The sequence below is a fragment of the Herpailurus yagouaroundi genome, unplaced genomic scaffold, assembly GCF_014898765.1.
Source record: "Herpailurus yagouaroundi ecotype Mexico unplaced genomic scaffold, PumYag 162, whole genome shotgun sequence".
NCBI lineage: Eukaryota > Metazoa > Chordata > Mammalia > Carnivora > Felidae > Herpailurus > Herpailurus yagouaroundi.
Genome location: NW_024412403.1, coordinates 68,245,387 through 68,265,155, shown reverse-complemented (window position 1 = coordinate 68,265,155; position 19,769 = coordinate 68,245,387). Strand labels below are relative to the sequence as shown.

The 19,769-nt window shown below is 37.0% G+C and overlaps 2 protein-coding genes across 13 annotated transcripts in view; one reads left to right on the top strand and one right to left on the bottom strand.

Moving 5' to 3' along the window:
• The window catches only part of EAF2 (ELL associated factor 2), a 36,521-nt gene extending 20,156 nt beyond the window's left edge, over positions 1-16,365 (bottom strand). Inside the window, exons 1-2 of one of the 3 annotated variants that reach the window (XM_040484659.1) lie at positions 16,267-16,365; positions 7,253-7,347 (exon numbers count right to left, since the gene is read on the bottom strand). In XM_040484659.1, the coding sequence (XP_040340593.1) occupies positions 7,253-7,347; positions 16,267-16,303 (132 nt within the window). In that variant the 5' untranslated portion in view covers positions 16,304-16,365. Of the gene's footprint in view, positions 1-7,252; positions 7,348-16,128 lie in introns of those variants that run through there. The other 2 variants (XM_040484658.1, XM_040484661.1) reach the window with 2 other exon arrangements.
• An 84-nt stretch (positions 16,366-16,449) lies between these two features.
• The window catches only part of IQCB1 (IQ motif containing B1), a 64,082-nt gene continuing 60,762 nt past the window's right edge, over positions 16,450-19,769 (top strand). Inside the window, exons 1-2 of one of the 10 annotated variants that reach the window (XM_040484650.1) lie at positions 16,450-16,510; positions 17,021-17,101. The gene's annotated coding sequence lies outside the window, so the exon portion shown is untranslated. Of the gene's footprint in view, positions 16,577-17,020; positions 17,102-17,151; positions 17,258-19,769 lie in introns of those variants that run through there. The other 9 variants (XM_040484653.1, XM_040484647.1, XM_040484655.1 and 6 more) reach the window with 9 other exon arrangements.

The window sequence follows — 19,769 nt, the reverse complement described above, 5'->3', positions numbered from 1 at the left end:
ACACACACACACACACACACACACACACACACACACACACACACACAGTCTAACTCACATCCGGCCTTTAGATATATCTATCAGTTTACAGGAAATATAAGAAATAGACGAATAAATGAATAAGATACTCCCAGATAGTAACCCAAGGACTCCAAATTACAGTTGATAAGAGATGTGCACCATATTCTTCTTAAAGATATTTGCACTTCTACTTAGAATAGAATGTATCTTAAAATTATAATACATTGTTGTACTTTGAATTCCTGAAGAATAAAGACTAGATCATAGTTTTGGTTGTTTTATTTATTTCTCCTAGTACCTAAAGTAACAAATGCTTCAGAGATACTAAATGGATGTTGAATATGAACAATATGAACACTTTGATCCAAAGTTAAATAAAGCCTTCATAATCTCTATACCTGCTGTCCACATTTTGAAACAGTTCTTAAAAAGTAAAGCTTTTTTCCTGGGGTGTCTGGGTGGTTCAGTTGGTTATGTGTCCAGCTCTTGACTTCAGCTCAGGTCATGATCTCTTGGTTAGTGGGTTTGTGCCCTGTGTTGAGATTCTCTTTCTTGCTCTCTCTCTCTGCCCCCTCCCCTGCTCATGCACTCTGTGTCTCTCTCAAAATAAATAAATAACCTTTAAGAAAATTAAAAAATATATAAAAAGTAAAGTCTTTTTTTCTTATTAAATTGAGCACCATTCCTATTTTATTTATTTTTTTAAGTTTATTTATTTATTTTGAGTGAGTGAGTGAGAGAAAGATAGTGAGATAGCAAGTGGGGGAGAGGCAGAGAGAGAAGGAGAGAGAGAATCCCAAGCAGGCTCTGCACTGTCAGCATAGACCCCCATGCAGGGCTTGAACTCATGAACCATGAGATCATGATCTGAGTCCAAATCAAGAGTTGGATGCTTAACCAACTGAGCCACCCAGGCGCCCCACTATTCCTATTTTAAACTTTAATTCCTGCCCAGTCCCTTATTCCATACCCCTAGAAAAGAGTATTAATGTATTAAAACATCAGGAAACTCCTAAGAATATGAACTGTCTTTGCCTCTCAATAACTTTTGTGAACAAATAAAACTGAAGTCACAGGCAGCCTGAAATATGAGGACTCAGTCACCGTGAGAACTGGGGGAAGAGAGCTCCAGGAAAGGGGAGCAGCAAGTGCAAAGGATCTGAGGCCAAAAAGATGAAGTGAGAGGGAGGGGATGTGAGAGAGGGAGACGAGCTTGGCAGATGGATAACTATAGATCCCCACAGGGCCTTGCTGGCCATGGGGGGTGGGGTGAGTTTGAGATTTATTCTGAGAGCCATAAAAAGCACCTGTTGGGATGAGCACTGGGTGTTGTAAGGTAACCAATTTGACAACAAGTTTCATATTAAAAAAAAAAAAAAAAAGAAAAGCATTTGGAAGCCTCTAAGCAGAAGAATGGAACTAGATTTTAAAAAGATTGCCTTGTATGAACATGTGTGAACATCTATAGGGTGCTAGACACTGTTTGAAGTGTTTTATATGTACAATATTAAATTCATTCAATCCTCAAAAAAAAAAAAAATTAACTACTGAATACATCCAATCATCTCCATGTTTACTGCTATTACCCAACCTCAGGATCCAATCATCATCTCACCTAAGTTACCATTATTCACCTCCCTACTCACCTTCCAGTTTTGTCCCCCATCTGTTGACAGGCAAATTTGATCATGCCTGATTAGGAATACCAGGAAAGGAAATTAGTCAGTAATGGGATGAAAAAGTACAATAGTACTCCCAAAGAAATACAAGGGAAAAAAAGAAGAGATTCTTAATGAAACTAATAAAAAACAAAAGATAGAAAATAAAGTAAAATAACTAATAAACATACTATAAGATGATAAATATAAAAATCAACTATGATAAATATAAAAATCAACTATATCAACTTTGAACTAAGTGTGGATAGAAATCTAATAAAAACGGAAAGTGTTGAACTGGGCTTAAAAATTATTCTGTTATCAGAAACCCATGGGGGAGGGGAAGGAAGAAAAAAGAGGTCAGAGTGGGAGAGAGCCAAAGCATAAGAGACTCTTAAAAACTGAGAACAGGGGCGCCTGGGTGGCGCAGTCGGTTAACCGTCCGACTTCAGCCAGGTCACGATCTCGCTGTCCGGGAGTTGGAGCCCCGCGTCAGGCTCTGGGCTGATGGCTCAGAGCCTGGAGCCTGTTTCCAATTCTGTGTCTCCCTCTCTCTCTGCCCCTCCCCCATTCATGCTCTGTCTCTCTCTGTCCCAAAAATAAATAAACGTTGAAAAAAAAAAAAAAACCAAAAAAAAACCTGAGAACAAACTGAGGGTTGATGGGGGGTGGGAGGGAGGGGAGGGTAGGTGATGGGTATTGAAGACGGCATCTTTTGGGATGAGCACTGGGTGTTGTATGGAAACCAATTTGACAATAAATTTCATATATTAAAAAAAATTATTCTGTTATCAAAAGATATATTTTAAAATAGTTATATTTAATATTTTTAAAATAGTTATATTTAATGTATTTTAAAATATTTTAAAACATCAGCTAAATAAAAGAAAGATTCTATGAACATGCAAACAAAAAGAAAGCAAAGTGGCGATATTAATATTAGGCAAGGTAGTATTTAAGCTTAAAAATCACAAAAACAAGATTAAAAATATTATTATATAATGATAAAAGATATAATTCATTTAAAAATATAACTGCAATAGGATGTTAAAATAAAATGAGTCCTAAAATAGGTTGAGGTCCCATGAACGTGGTGGCTATTTTCTCATTTGAGCTAAATAAACTCAGTGGATGGAATCAAACCTTCCAGGTTCATCCTGGATGAATGTTGCCCAAGAGGGTGGTTTAGAGTGGCATAGCAGCCCATCTGACATATGGAACTTTCACAAGTCCAGTGTTTGGGGGCTGAAGTCATAGGTAACCTCTAGAGATGCATTTCCTACATAATAGTAAGTGTGGTTGAAAGTTTCCAGTGGACTATTTCATTGAGGCCTACAAAAGTATTCCATAAGGTGGAGTCACCACTAAAGAATGCCAAACTTGGACAGCACCAATGATAAATCATAGCAAGTAAGTCTTTTCCATTCAAAATTCAACATTTTGAAATTTTACAGTAGTCAATTATAATTACTCATAAGGAAGAGAGATTTGTAAATTCCCACTATTAACCAGCTTAACAGCCTCCATTTTTTGTTAGTTTCCTATTTTAATGTTTACTTATTTATTTTGTGAGAGGGAGAAAGAGAGAGAGAGAGAGAAAGAGAGCACATGCACCCAGCGTGTGCCAATGGGGGAGGGGCAGAGAGAGAGGGAAAGAATCCCAAGCAGACTCCACGCTCAGCACAGAGCCTGATGCTGCACTCCAGCTCACAACTGTGAGATCATGACTTGAACCAATATCCATAGTAGGACACTTAACTGCCTGAGCACCCAAGCATCCCATTTTTATTAGTTTCTTCTACGTGGTACTACTAAAGAAAACCTAGAGGAATGAAAATTAGAGAATCTATCCTATCTGATGGGCATTAAAGAGGGCATTTGTTGGGATGAGTACTGGGTGTTATATGTAAGTGATGAATCACTAAATTCTACTCCCCAAACCAACACTATGCTATATGTCAACTAACATGAATTTAAATTAACAAAAAATAAGAATTTTGCAAAAACTACTTTACAAAGGTCAAGAATTTATCAATGTCAAGAAGACTTGGATTTGAAATCCAACTATGTGGTTTATAAGCTACCTAACTTTGGGACAATTACCAAACCTCCACACGCCTCAGTTTCCTCATTAGCAAAATGGCATCAGGAAGAGTTCCTAAACCATAGGTAGTTGTGGGGCTTAAGTGAGCTAAATCTTTTTTTTTTAAGTTTATTTTTTTATTTTGAGAGAAAGAGAAAGCATGAGAGAGGGAGGGGCAGAAGGAGAGTGAGCCAGTGAGCGAGCAAGCAAGAATCCCAAGCAGGCTCCACACTGTCAACACAGAGCCCAACATGGGGCTCGAACTCTCGAACCATGAGATCATGACCTGAGCTGAAGTCAGATGCTTAATCAACTGAGCTACCCAGGTGCCCCAGTGAGCTAATTCTTATAAAGAACATAGAATAGTACCCTTTACATACAACACTTGATAAATATTAACTACTACCATATAAAAAAATCTACTCTTTTGAAGAACTTCCAGAAACTGAAGGTACTCAAAAGTATAGTATAATAAAAGTTCTATTTTATAGGATGACTCCTAGCTTTTATTCATTTTTACCTGTATGATGAAAGCCAAGTTCATAAAGAAAATAGAGAATCTAAATGCCTCAAACTAAAATCATTACATTCCTGCAAAATTAAGAACTCTGAAGAAATGTAAAACTCCTACTTGTTTAAAGAAGTTCTTTAATTAAGGGAGGAAAACCCACAAAGTGAATTTGAGAATGTAATTTCTATTACAATTCACAATTGTCCAAGAACTATATGGCCAGCAGAAAAATATATTTGCTCTTGACAGGTGATAATTTTAACTATTCTCTTTCATTTCAGCTGTCTAAAAAGAGTTATAGGATAAAGTTTAAATTCTTTTGCTTTACACATTAAGCCCTTTATTATCTGATTTCTAATACCTGTCCATCTCCCATTGTGTCCCTAGTAGACTCCTTCTGACCTAGCCATAGTGGCTTTATGTAGTTCTTCAAATGTAACAGAGTCTTTTGTTGCCTTGTTTTAGCCCATGTATTTTTCTTTTCTCTGCCTAAAACATTCTTCCCTCTTTCCTTTACCTGAGTAACTTCAACTCTCCTTCAAGACAGCATACCCTGGCATCTCCTCTCTCTCTGCTGACTGAATTATTGCTCTTTTGTACTTCTGTAATATTCTACGAATACTTTTATGACAGCCCTTACATTTCTATATTTTGTAATCAGTAATTTCCTGTCTTCCTAACTAAATGGTAATATTTCTTAGGACACTGACTATGTCTAGTCTTCTGCTATATTCTTAATAGCTACCTAGCACAGAAGTTACCACATAGAAGGTAAATATATATACATATATGGCCTACTGTCCATCTGTCTCTCTTTCTCATGCACACATACACACACACAAATATTGAGATATATTCTTTTTGGACATATCTCTGGTGTCCTGGGGGCAAGGAGTTACATCTTCCTAAATTATTTCTTTGCTGTTAAAGAAATTTACAATTTGAAGCCTTGAAAGCTTCTTTCTATAATTGTCATTCTTTTAAGAGACATTTCAATTTTTAAATTATTTTTAATTTATTATTACTTATTTTTTATTTGAGAGAGAGAGAGAGAGAGAGAGAGAGAGAGAGAGACCATGTCAGTGGGGGGAAAGGGCAGCGGGAGAGAGAGAATCCTAAGCAGGCTTCACACTCAGCACAGACCCTGACACAGGGCTCGATTCCATGATGGGGGAATCATGACCTGAGCCAAATTCAAGAATTAGATGCTCAACTGACTAAGCCAACCAGGCACCCCAACAACTGAGATCATAACACGTGGTGGATGGTAACTCTTAATTGAATAAGTATATGGGTGATTGAGAAAAGTTTATTAATAAATGTAAAAATCCCCATCTGCTTGCAGTAGAAAAGCAGTGCGGGGGTGGGGGGGGGGTGCCTGGGTGGCTCGGCTCAGGTCATGATCTCACAGTTTGTGGGTCTGAGCCCCAGCTGTCTCTGTGCTGACAGCTTGGAGCCTGGAGCCTGCTTCAGATTCTGTGTATGTTTTTCTCTCTCTGCCCCTCTCCTGTGCTCTCTCTCTCTCTCTCTCTCAGGAATAAACATTAAAAAATTATAAAAAATAATTTTGACTGATAAAAATAAGAAAAAGATAGAAGACTAGGGGATAGAGAACTTGCTTGCTCTACCTCTAATCATGACAAATAATGTCATAAATGCATATAAGAGAATGTAGATGAACTAGCACAAAACCATTTCCATTAAAAAATTACACAAAGACAAAAATCTCAGTCTGTGCTTTCTCTATATGTTAAAATAAAATGTTACAGTCTTTGTGTTCTCTGAGAATAGGTCAAGTTGGTATAAAAGAAAAAAAGAAACTTAAGCTGAATGCTAAGAAATTTCTAACTCAAAGATTGAGAAAACTAGACCATACAACAAATAATTTGTATATCTGTGTAAACAGTATTTCACAGTGTTACTTGGAAACATCTGGAAATTTTTTAAATAGACAAAACTTTGGTTAAAGACCTAGAGTCTTTCTTCTCCAACTCATTCCCCCAAATTATTGATAAAATCACTCTAAAAGCACAAATTCAATCATGTTACTACTCTGCTTAAAAGCCTCTAAAGGCTCTGTAATACCTATGGGATAAAATCTAAATTCTACATTAGAACTTACATTAATTCATTTATTCCGCAAACTTCTTGTTCTTTCTCTATCAGAGCCATTCACATAACATCCCTTCTACCTAGGATAGTCTACTCCCTTTCTGCCTGATGAAATTCTACCTGCCTTTTAAGATTCAGCTCAAATAGCATGTGCTTTGTGAAGCCTTTCAAGATTCTACCAGGCAGAATATTTGATTCCACATATGTGCTTGCACAGAATTTTGTACATGCTCTAATGTATAGCATTAGATATTTGTATGTCTTTCTGCTATAGCAGACTAAGACTAAAAGGCAGGGGATATGTTCTTATTCCTAGTTCAGAGTACAAAATCTGGCTTATAATAATAATTTAATAGGTATATGTTTAGACCTCCAATTGTTTCAAATCATCTGATGTGATAGTTCTTAAAACTTATTAATGGATCAAAGGTGGTTTTTTTTTTAAGTATTTTAAGGGGTGCCTGGGTGGCTCAGTCAGTTAAGCATCTGACTCTTGATTTCAGCTCAGGTCATGATCTCACTGTCATGAGATGGAGCCCAGTGTCGGGCTCTGTGTTGGGCTCTGTGCTGCGTGTAGAGCCTACTTAAGATTCTCTCTCTTCCTCCCCCTCTACCCCATCCCTACTCATGCTCACTCTCTAAAAAAAAAAAAAAAATGAATAAATAAAGTATTTTAAGACTATTTTTCCTGAAATAGCTTAAAATAAGTGTTTGGGTTTTTTTTTTTTTTTTTTTTTTTTTTTTTGCTTTGGTATATTTGTTAATTACTTTAACTATCACTACATGAATTGTGCAGTTATTTTCATTTAAATTTAGTATAAATACTGCAAAAGGATCCTTTAAGTCCAAACACATGGAAGTACTCACTTCTATATTTGGCAGAGTTATTGTCACCTGTTCACCTTTGCCGACTTCAAGCTCTCCTTCACAAGAAGTGTCAATGGAAGCAGGTTTGAAGTCATCTAAAAATAGAAACAGATATGGATTTTTATAAGATGGAGCAATACCTGGGTACCTGGATATCAAAGGGGTGCCTGTGTGGCTTAGTCAATTAAGCATCCGACTTCGGCCCGGGTCATGATCTCATGGTTTGAGTTTGAGCCCTACATCTGGCTCTGTGCTGACAATGCAGAGACTGCTTCGGATTCTGTCCCCCCGCCCCCCGCCCCTTCCCTACTCATGCTTCCCTCCCTCTCTCTCTCAAAAATAAATAAACAAATAAACATTTAAAAAAGTGTGAGCATGTTTCAGAGTGATAAATCATTTTTTAATAGCCAGTAATTAAAATGGTTTAGGAGAGTCTTCATACTACAAATAAAATCCAAACCAGTTTGGAGATACCTATATCTATATCTATATCTATATCTATATCTATATCTATATCTATATCTATATCTATATATCTAGATAGGTATATATCTATATCTATATCTAGATATACCTATCTAGATATATATATATATAGAGAGAGATATAGATATATATATATATCTATAGATATATAGAGATATAGATATAGATAGGTATATATAACTCTGAGAAAAAAAGAAATAGCTGAACTCTACAACAGTATTCCTCAAACCATGTTCCCTCTGGATCCTGTTTAGACTGCAACCTAGGCTAAGATGTTCCACTGCTAAAAACTACATAATGTCAATGTTTTCACAATTTGCTAACAACTTATATTAGTAGAATGCTTTCAATTTTCAGTCTTTTTCTCCCATAATTTTTCTTAAACCACCGTGGGTGCCTACTATCACTTGCTTGCTGTTCTAGCAGAATACAAAATTAATGAATACGTGGCAAATACACATTCATGGGAAAACTTAAGAAAAAGCAATCACTGAATTTAAAAGTTTGAGTTTTTCATGGATTTATTTGCCACTAAAGGATACATAAATGTAATCAAATCTGCAGCTTCAGAATACTTAAAATAGAATTTCATTTTGAGTTAAATCATAATTCAAATGATGTTATTAAAATATATTACCCAGAAGAAATTTAGGGTGCTCAGATATTTCACATGCTGAACAAGTTTAAAACCTCTAAGATATGAAAGCCATTTAAAAACAATTCATATCAATACATATTAAGGACTGATAATTCTGATACAGAATTCCTCCAGTTATATACATTTTTCCCAGGTTAACTCTTTATTAAAATATAGCAGACATGCAAATTAGAATGTGAATCATAAGCTTGATGAATTTTCACAAAGTGGCACGAATGTAATCAGCAACCAGACCAAGAAATAGAACATTAGCCTCTGAGAGGCCTCTCCCAATTACCCCTACTCCAAGAGACTGATCTTTATATTAACAGGGAAGTACCCCCAAATGTCTAAATCCAAAGTACTGAACATTTATTAGAATTTAGAGAACTATAATAGGTAGGTCTTGTGAAAGGAGAATCTTCTAGTGCTCATCAAATGATCTGCTGTCTATAAACAAAAGCTGGCCGCTGCTTCTCAATGACAATTATAATGGCTAACATTTATAAGGAACACTTCCTGCCAGGCACCTTGTTAGCACTTTATATTTAATTCTTTAACAACTCTATGAAAAGAAATGAAATTCACTCTTATGTTCCTTAAGCACATATAAGTATAAACAATTCACACTAAGTATTCTTTATAGCATGGTTTATTCTTCATGTTGCTTTAATTCAGAACTGAAAACATGCAATAAGTATCTCTCAAATCTTGATGCTTATTTCCAGATTTTAAGAAACAGATTAAAAATACATAGACAATATGAAAAACATGAAAGAATTTGATTTACAATAGTAGTACCATTGAGGATAAGGATTAGACTGAAAATAAATTGGGAAGTTTGTTAGTAGCAGTAAGGTAATGACAAAGATAAAAAATAATTAAGGTGTTAAGTTTTAGATGCTTGAAAGAAGTTCTAGGGAAATAAGTGTTAGTTAATATCAATTAATGAAAAGACAACAATACTAAAGAAAAAAATCAGAACTGAGCTTGAGTATCATGGAAATAAAGAAAGTAGAAAGCAGAAGACAGAAATAGCCAAGAGAATAAACAAAGATACAAAACAAAAACAATAACAGCAATAACTTATGTGTTAATTACTTTATTTTAAATTTTTTCTTAATTACTTTTATCTCGTAGCCTTACGAACATTCTCTAAAGTTGTGAATACTCCTATGTTACAGATACAGCAAATGAGGGTAGAAGAAATCAAGTCCCTTACCCAAGATCATGCAGTTAATATTTGCTAAAGCCAGAATAAGGAACTATCAAATTTAACTAGATGAAAAAGATAAGAGGTTGACCAACAATGAATATCAGTCTTATTGATATCAACATTAATGGAGAAAGAAAACAAGTTCAATTTGAGCTAGTAAATACCATTTGTTATCCTAAAGTGAGAACTTCATTTTATAAGGATGTATACATAATAAATGAAGTAACTTCCACTTAAAGTATTTTAATATAAGTAATTTATCATCATGGCCTATGGGATACCCACAGTAACAGACTTTGTTGGTTTTAAAATGTCCTCAACTTCCTAATTTTAACTATCCTTTAAGGTTTTGCTCATCAGTGTAAATACTCATATAAACATTCCTCAATCTTCATCACTCACATCTAATCACTATGTCTTCTTCCATAATATCTTTCAGAGCCATCTCCTATTCCATCTCCTATTCTTGCTGAAGTCAAACTAGTTTTCAATCAACAGAAAGCTACAGCTTGACCATCTGCTTTTCTCTGTTTTTGCTCTTAGAATGTGAATCCTATTTCAAAGTCCCCTCTTCCCTAAAGTAGTCACTATGTGGGGCCCTTTCTCTACTCTCCAAAATCTCAAGTTTTTTGGTCTTATTTTATAGCATTTACCTACCACTCATCAAAACCTAACATAAACTTCCTGGTATTATTTACCTGTTTCTGTATATGCCCTACTGGACTGTAATTAAAAAAATTTTTTTTAATGTTTATTTATTTTTGAGAGAGAGAGAGAGACAAAGTGCGAGTGGGGGAGGTGCAGAGAGAGAGGGAGACACAGAATCCAAAGCAGGCTCCAGGCTCTGAGCTGTCAGCACAGAGCCTGACGCGGGACTCGAACTCACAGACTGGACTGTGAGATCATGACCTGAGCCAAAGTCAGACGCTTAACCGACTGAGCCGCCCAGGCACCCCAGAACTGTAATTTTGTAAAACATAATGCTTCATACTTTAATTCCTCCTGAGTTATGGCTCCTAGCATAGCGCCTTTAATATAATGGGCACATATGAGATCTTTGTAATTGACCCTGGTTCATATGTTTATCCCTCTCTGAACCAACTCCAAACTTATTTTTAAGTATAAACTTATTTCAGCTAAATTATGTGCAAAAGACTTGTTTTCTAATTGTCTCCTGAGGATCAGATAAATCTGTATTTCAAGACTCTCATTTCTTTAAGGTAGATACTGCCATATTTGTTTTGTACTTTTCACTAGCACATTTCTGTTCTCATAGAGGGCACTCATTACTTAATATTTGACAATAAAGGAATCTCTACAATAAATAGGTAACAGAAATGACATCCTAGAGTAAAGCCAGGGTCTTTTGATCTCCCATATTTTTCTGACAGTGACACAGAGGACAATATTGGGAGACCTGTTGCTTAACTACAGTTAAATAATGCTTTAGAGGAAAAGCCAGAAAGGTAATTCAAGGCAGTGAAGCAGATCAGTGGGGAACCACAGTGACCTAGAGAATGAATAAGCCCAATCTCAAGAAGACAACCACAACTTGGATCCAGCCAACTCCTGTCAAGAGGAATATGGGTTTGGTGAGGCCAGGTTATCTTCTGATTTTTTAAAGAGAAGCTGGTAATCCAGATTTCTGTATAAAAGATCTTGATTTTTACATATTTACAACTAGTTTATGCTAAAACAATAACTGTGTGGGTCAAACAAAGCATCTCTAAAGTCAAACTCAGCCAACAGGCTGTTAATCTATAACCTCTGTTTTAGTGTTTAAAACTGATTATTTTTCTTTGTAACATATCATCACTTTAGATCTTCACAACAATTCTTTGAATTGATTATTCTCACCCACATTTTACTAATGGGAAACTCTGCTAAAGTAATGAAGCCAGTTAAAAATCAAATCAGGAACTCAAGCCACAAACTCTATCCACTCATATAGCCTCTTTGCCTTATTATATATCCACAGTTCTTTTTTTTTTTAATTTTTTTAACGTTTATTTATTTTTGAGACAGAGACAGAGCATGAATGGGAAGGGTCAGAGAGAGAAGGAGACACAGAATCCGAAGCAGGCTCTAGGCTCCATGCTGTCAGCACAAAGCCCGACGCGGGGCTCGAACCCACAGACCGCGGGATCATGACCCGAGACGAAGCTGGATGTTCAACTGACTGAGCCACCTAGGCGCCCCATATGTGTCCAGAGTTCTTAACTTTTGTGTGTGTTGGCAGGGGAGCGGGGGTTGTTAGGAGAGGAGGAATAGTCATAAGTCCCTATGGGAATCTGATGAAAATTATAGACCAGCCATAAATCCTCTCTACAGAAAAAATACATATATGAACATACATATCAAATACTGTATAATTTCAAGAGATTCACAAGTCTCTGAAGCCTTTCTATAGATGTCTATAATATGAGACAACTATAAGAGATAGTAATGTACCCAAAATATCTATAGCTTTATTCAATGATAAGCATGAACTCATAATCAATAAATCTATCAAAACTATTCTGAACCTATTTACATTTCTAATTATTTTACTGTTAGAATTAATAAGTTCTACTTTTTATTACTTGTTATATTAATTAGTATTGCCTTTTATTTACTTTCAAACAAGTTTTTTTTAAGAATACAACTTTTGTGTTTCAATGGATTAAGTATAATTCTAGAATTACAGAATTTGTTAAGTAATCTCATGTTTTCTATATGTTTCCAAATATCAAATGTATTTTCTAGGTTGCTATGATTCCAGACTATATAGTTTATTTCTTTCAGTTCTCCTTGGTTTGGAAACCTCACCACCAATTTTACCATTTATTTATTCACTGTGGATATCCTTCTTCTATGTTATTTTTTTCAGGTTTACAGTACAATTACTTATATTACATATAGAGGAGAGAAACATTTCCTACTCTGTATTAATACTTTTTCAATCAATGTTGATCACTTTTCTGATTATTTTGGCTGTAGTGTCACATAATGTCAATATCTTCAAAAAAGAATCACAATTACTATCATAAATTTACTTCCTCGTATTTGAACTAATTCAACTAACTTGAAAACCCATATCCTTTCCAATATACCACATTTATCAGAGAAAATTAATTGTAAATATAATTTTATTTTATTTTTTTTAATTTTTTTTTTCTTTTCAACGTTTTTATTTATTTTTGGGACAGAGAGAGACAGAGCATGAACGGGGGAGGGGCAGAGAGAGAGGGAGACACAGAATCGGAAACAGGCTCCAGGCTCTGAGCCATCAGCCCAGAGCCTGACGCGGGGCTCGAACTCACGGACCGCGAGATCGTGACCTGGCTGAAGTCGGAAGCTTAACCGACTGCGCCACCCAGGCGCCCCAATTGTAAATATAATTTTAATCCAATTTCTCATTAATGTACTTTCTAATGTTTGCTCACACCAAAGCTTAACAACCACTTTTGTGGGAGTGGCTCTACATGAAGGCTCAATCTTCCTCACTGACCATGAGTTCATCAATTACTGTCAAGCAAAAAGTGGTATCATTTACAAACTTAGGAATTTCAATGTTTATTACCTTATCTAGATAGAAATTGTAAAATTAGCACTAGCCCAAATTCAAAATTTATTTTAGTGGGTCCTGTTACTCAAACTCTTCCACCCAGTGAAGTATCTGCTGCTAAACATTGAGCTTACCACTTACAGAACATCCCATGTCTTCCCTACCACATGCCAGACTATCTTTGTGTTAGGTTTTATTGCCAAGCCTTGATAAATGCTTTTTGAAACTCTAAGTAAATGACACTCATTGGCACTCCTCATACACACATGAATATACCCTTTCAAGGATAATGGTAACTATTATTTATTCTCTATGCACCAAAGACTATGCCAGGTTGTTTATGCAATCTTATTTAATCCTTACCATTTATATATTAGAAAATGAAGGCTGAAAGTTTAGAGAATGTTCCAAAAGGTACATTACTTATTTGGTAGTGGAGGCCAGAATTCACAACCTGTTTTGTTAAAAATATTAGGCAGGCATACAGAGAAAGACAGATACCATATGGTTTCACTCTTATGTGGATCCTGAGAAACTTAACAGAAACCCATGGGGGAGGGGAAGAAAGAAAAAAAAAAGAGGTTAGAGTGGGAGAGAGCCAAAGCGTAAGAGACTGTTAAAAACTGAGAACAAACTGAGGGTTGATGGGGGGTGGGAGGGAGGGGAGGGTGGGTGATGGGTATTGAGGAGGGCACCTTTTGGGATGAGCACTGGGTGTTGTATGGAAACCAATTTGACAATAAACTTCATATATTAAAAAATATATATATTAGGCAGGCATAATTACCCCTGTACATAAACGTAGAATATTACTTTCTCCCAGATTACACTGACTTGAGTGTTTGTTATAAATGAGGTCCACTTGCCCTGTAAAAAAGTAAGATTTCTTGTTCTATAGTTTCCATCCCTTACTCTGAGTCATTAAGAGTGAGGATCATAAGGTAGATGAAACTGTCCTCAAGGATAATGTTTGGTTTTATTCAAATAAATCTAGAAAGATTCTGCCTGCTTCAACAAGAAAAAAAAAACTAAGGCCAAAAACTTTTCTAATGTCTTCCACAGCACTAAGCGTGTATTCAAATATCTGGGTATATTGTGATGGTTATTCCTATGGTTGTTTTGTCTTTTTTTTTTTTCTTTTCATTCTTATAGCCAGATCAACTGATTCTCTGACTCTAAAGGCACAATTCCAGCATAGTGAGAACTTTTATAAATGAAAAGCTTTGAAGCACCTGCAGAGAGCCTTTCAAAAGCTGTATTTTATCCTCTTTGTTTGGGATTCATGCCCTTAAAAGAGTATATCCAAATTATGCAAAAATTTGTTCTTAAGCAAATCTTTATAATCTTAAACCTTATGATTTGAAAAATCACTAAAAGGCTACTTTAAACCTGAGAAAGAAGAGGAGAAAGGAGGTACTATTTGCAAGAAAGGCATGGAGAAACCAGGTTATCAGCTTTATCACACTTTTGGAAAATGGAAGTGAAGGAGAGAAACTGCACAGCTAGCACTAGCTGTCTCACTGTGGGTAACCTTGGAGACAGAGAACCGCAAAGCAGAAAAAACAAAGGACACTGTTGAAGATCTGTTGACAAATATTTCCCCTGTTTATTCTACCAACTGGATGTTAATTTTGCTTAACAAAACCCTTTCATAAAATGTAAATATATTCTTGGAGAGTTAAACCCATTGATCTTTATACCTTTACCCTGGGTTACTTTAATTAGATCATATACAACTTAACCAAACTTCTGGAGAATGTTGAGGGTTTTTTTTTTTTAATGTTTATTTTTGAAAGAGAGAGTGCAAGCATGGGAAGGATGGAGAGAAAGAGGGACAGAAGATCCAAAGCTGGCTCTGTGCTGACAGCAGCAACCCTGAGAGATGGGGTTGAAATCATGAACCCAGAGATGATGACCTGAGCCGAAGTCCAACGCTCAACCAACTGAGCCACCAAGGTGTCTCAAGAAAGTTGAGCTTTAATGGGGTGTTTTGATTGAAACATGGAAAATCTCAGCAAAAACCATGAAGATCTCTGGACAGTCTAAGAACACGATGAGTGAGAAAGGTGGAATGATGAGACACTAAAGAAGAACAGGACAGGGGAAAGGAAGTGAAAAAATAGCTACTTTACAATTTTGCCACAGAAAAATAAGAGGTTATGATTCAAAGATCTCAAAGTTTCCTTTCCGCTCTATAATTCTGAGGGTTATTATGCAAAGAATGAAATGTTTTACATACCAAATCATAATATGCTATATTTTCCTTCCTGGAATCTATACCATCCAACTATTAAAGCAAAAGAGATCCTTTTTCTACCTGAACATTACAGAGTGTAATTTACCAGAACTACTTCGAGAGGACAACCAAAAGGAAATCAAAAGGAGAGATCATAGGGAAGTAAATACCTTTCTAAAAAAGAAATGCATAACACACCCTCCAAGACTTTGATAATCAGTATTTGATAGCTGAACGAAATCAGGGGTCCAAAAGAGCTACAGATTACTGGAATGGTTTAGAATACCTACCCAGGAACACACTAAACAAGAACTCTCATCAGTCAGCGACAGAAAAAGTGAAGAAGGGAGGGAATATTTCCCTACCAGCCTCAAGGTACTACCTTCACCCTGCATAATTGTTCGGTCCTTTGCATCCTTCCATCTGTCACCTAACTACCTTCCTATCACCTCTGCATTATACACCAGTCACGTCGTCTCCACAGTCACCCGTGCGGATCTCCTCCACAAAGTTTCCCTTTCTGCTTGTTGGTCTCACTTGAATCTCTCTGCCCAGGGTTTACAACCGACACCTGCTCAACTCTGGCTTCTTCCACGAAACCCCTAGGACTTCAGGCAGGACAGCGGTTAGCGCCGGTCACCCCATTCTCCAGCAGAGTAAGGAGGTTTGTGGGATCACAATTCCGAGAAGTTTAATGTCTCCACGTCCCCATCCCCAGAGGTCCCCCTTTCTCCCGGGGATCGTCCTCACTCACAGCGTACAGTGTGGAAGGCGCAGCGCGGCTGCTTCTCGAAACTCTCGCCTAACTTGAGAACCCGCTCGCGATGATCGATGCGCGAGGGTCCCGCAGCTCCATTCATCATTATCCCCTGGCTCCGACTTTACCTCCTACCTCCGCCACCTGCGCTCACTGTCATCTGCCACCTCATCCTGAAGCAGCTGCACTTGCTGAGGCCAGGGCAGCCACCAGACTCCGCCCCGCGCCTGACGCGCGCGGCCCCCCAGAAGCCTCTCGCGTGCTGATTGGCTGCGTGGAGAAGGGCGCCCCGCCCCCTAGCTCCGAGGATCCTGGTCCCGCCTCCAGACCCCTTCCCGCGTTGCGACGCAAGCCGCCTGGGAAAGGCCGCGCAGCTGAGGTGCGTGGTGGGAGGTGGGCCCTTCGGAGGAAGAACGCGAAGACAGGGTGAGGTAACCCGCCTGAGGTGGCGACTGGGGAGAGGGAGAGTCCGGGTGCTGGGAGGCCTGGTGGGGTTCTGGGCCAAGTATCCCGGTGCTTAGGAGTTCCTAACGGGAGTATCTGTGCCTTTTCTGTGGAGATGTCTAGTGGAAACTGAGGCCCGGGGAGGGGCGGAAGCGGGGCACAAGTCCTGGTGTTTTGCCCCAAGGCCTGGTAGCGCGGAAGCTGGGTCTAGAATCCGGGGTGAAGGAGCCTGCGACCTCAGACCTTGAACTTGACTGGAGGCGACGCCGTTACCTCGTCAATCAACTCCTGATTTCTGTTCCAGAGGAAGTTCTCGGGAGTATTAGGATCGAGACGGGATGAAGAGGATGGGGGGAAAAAGATTACAAGTTAGAAATCACGGTGTTTAGGATCAGTTGCAACGAGATTGCATCCGGTAGCCTTCTTTTATTTACTTCCTTCACAGTGATCTTTGGAGGCAGTAAACGGCACGACCAGGAAGACGAAATTCCCAAAAGATCAAGGTCAGTTCGTGCTGTGCAACAGGGTAATAGCATTAATAATTGAAAAATACTTGTTTTTTTTTTTTCCTGTCAAAAGTTCATGAGTTTAATGGTAAAGATGAGGGAAGTGTTATATTAGAAGAGAAGCACCCAAGAGAAAGTTTACAGATGGTTGCCATAACGGGTGGTTGTTTTTCAGGGTAAGTATGTAATCAAACTCTACCCCGTTGCTTAACCTATACCGTAGCCAAATTTGTCAATTTATTGTTCTAGGCAAGTAGGTGAATGTGTTTCCCTAAACCTATCTGCTTGTGTAAATTCTTTTATAAAGTGTATTCAGACTGTTTGGTGTGGTAATTAAGTGCTTCAGGTTCTGGAGCCAGAATTTTTGGGTTTGAACCCTAGCTTCATACTTTACAGTGTGACTTCATGCAAACTAAAGTATACTCATCGTTAAAATTAGGGGTGGGGGGAATGATAGTGCTTATTCCTTAGAGTTGTTAAGAGGGTTAAATGAATTAATACATGAATGGATTTAAAACAATTCACAGCACATAAAGGTCTCCAAATGGTTTTCGTTATTGAAGTATAACTCTATTATCTGGCAACATTTTAGAACCATCCTTGGTTTCTGCTTTCTTTTCTAAATCTTGAATTATTCTAGAAAGTAGGAATTTTGTTTACTGGTAAGAAAACTGGTTCAGAGAAGCCCAGTCCTCTGACTCTCTGGTCTGTTTTCTTATCATCTGTGTCATCTATTTGGCACTTAAAATATTTTATATAATTATTTTACATATACGTATATGTGTGTGTGTACTTTTCTTTCCCAACCGACACATGAACAGGGACTCTGTCCTGTATAAAATCTTTGTGATCTATGTATCTAACATAGTGCTCTACACACGTTTGGTGATGATAATGTTTCAGTGATCTTTTATTATGTTAGCAACAGTGCAACAACAGTGCTTTAAGCCTATTTTACATGAAAAAGATTCCAATTAGAAATCTGAGGTTTCCATAATCCTAATAAAGAGAAAAGCAGAGTCAAGAAATTGACTTTCGGAGTGCCCAAAGTTTGTGCATTCATTCATTCTTTCAACATATGTTTATTAAGTACTTACCAGGTATGGGCAAAGACACTAGTCTAGTCTCTGGGAATATGGCAGTGAACCAGAGAGATAAGAAGGCAGCCACCAAGGATGGTATGAGCTTTGCTGTCATGAAACTTACCTTCTAGTGTGAATTTTCACCAAACGTATTAAAATGAACCAGGTTGTACGAGTCCAGGAATAAAGAAAAAACCAAAAAAAACTAACCAAACAGGTTAATGAACTAAATAGAGTTGGAAAATACCCCAAGTGACATTTCACATTGCTTTGTTTAGGTCTACTGATGACATATTACCTCAGGAATTTATAACAGCTGTATGCATTTGTTCTTTTCCACAAATCTATATCCTCATCTAACTTAAAAAATATTGTTATATTTCTGTCTTACACCATTCACAAATAACTTAAATGTGTATTGAATATATAAAGATATAAGTAAATGAAGATCTAACTAAAACAAACCCATAAACGCACCAGAAAAAAAGTTGAGACTATATTTTATTTATTTATTTATTTATTTTTAAATTTTTATTTAATTTATTTTTTTAATTTACATCCAAGTTAGCATATAGTGCAACAGTGATTTCAGGAGTAGATTCCTTAATGCCCCTTACCCATTTAGCCCCTCCCCCCTCCCACAACCCCCCAGTAACCCTCTATTCTCCATATTTAAGAGTCTAAGAGACTGTATTTCAACTCTTAGGGTTAAGGAGGACCCTTCTAAGAATGATACCAAAGTAGAAGTCATAGAGGAAAAGATTGTTATATTCGACTACGTGAAAATTGTGAAACTGTGGTGAAAACACCATAATGAAACTTAAAAAAAAATAAATGACATAAATTGTTTACACCTAGTATAAAAGATAAAGGTTCATATCCATATATGAAAAGCTGAAAGCTTCTACAAAAGAATAATCCAGTAGGAAAATTGTTGAAGGATATGAATAGAAAATATATGAAAGAAGAAACAACCAGTGAACATGAAATGTGCCTAACTTGTCTAATAATCAAAGCAATACAAATTAAAGATGATATCATTTTCCATCTAGTAGATTGGTAGAAATGTATAAGATAGCAGTATGTATCAGTGAGGGCATAGTAAAAAGAACACCGTCATATGTTGTTAGAGGAAGTATAATTTGAAACACATATTTCAAAGAAAAATTTGGTACCATCTAATCAAAATTTAAAAAATTTATATCCTGCCACCCAGCCATCTGACTTCAAGGGAAATTCATCCTGCAAGATACTAGCATGAGTGCGTAAAGATGTGTACACTCATAGTCATTGCAGCATTGCTGGTAATAGCATACTCTGAATGACCTCCAATAGAGGGAATGGTTTAAATATATTTTGATGCACTCTTACAAAGGAAGATAGCATAATGCAACCATTGGAAAGAGTGAGATCACTGTATCCACTCTCTTGGGAAGTAGTATGCCTACTGTGTGACAGGAGTGACACCAGGAGTTTTGCTGGACTTTCTTTGAAATATTTTCAGAAAATTTATATTTTAATGATTTATATTTTACTTAAAACGGATGACATTTCTATGCTTATTTTATGGCCAACTCCTCAATATAAAGGGCAGTTTTGGTGCCAA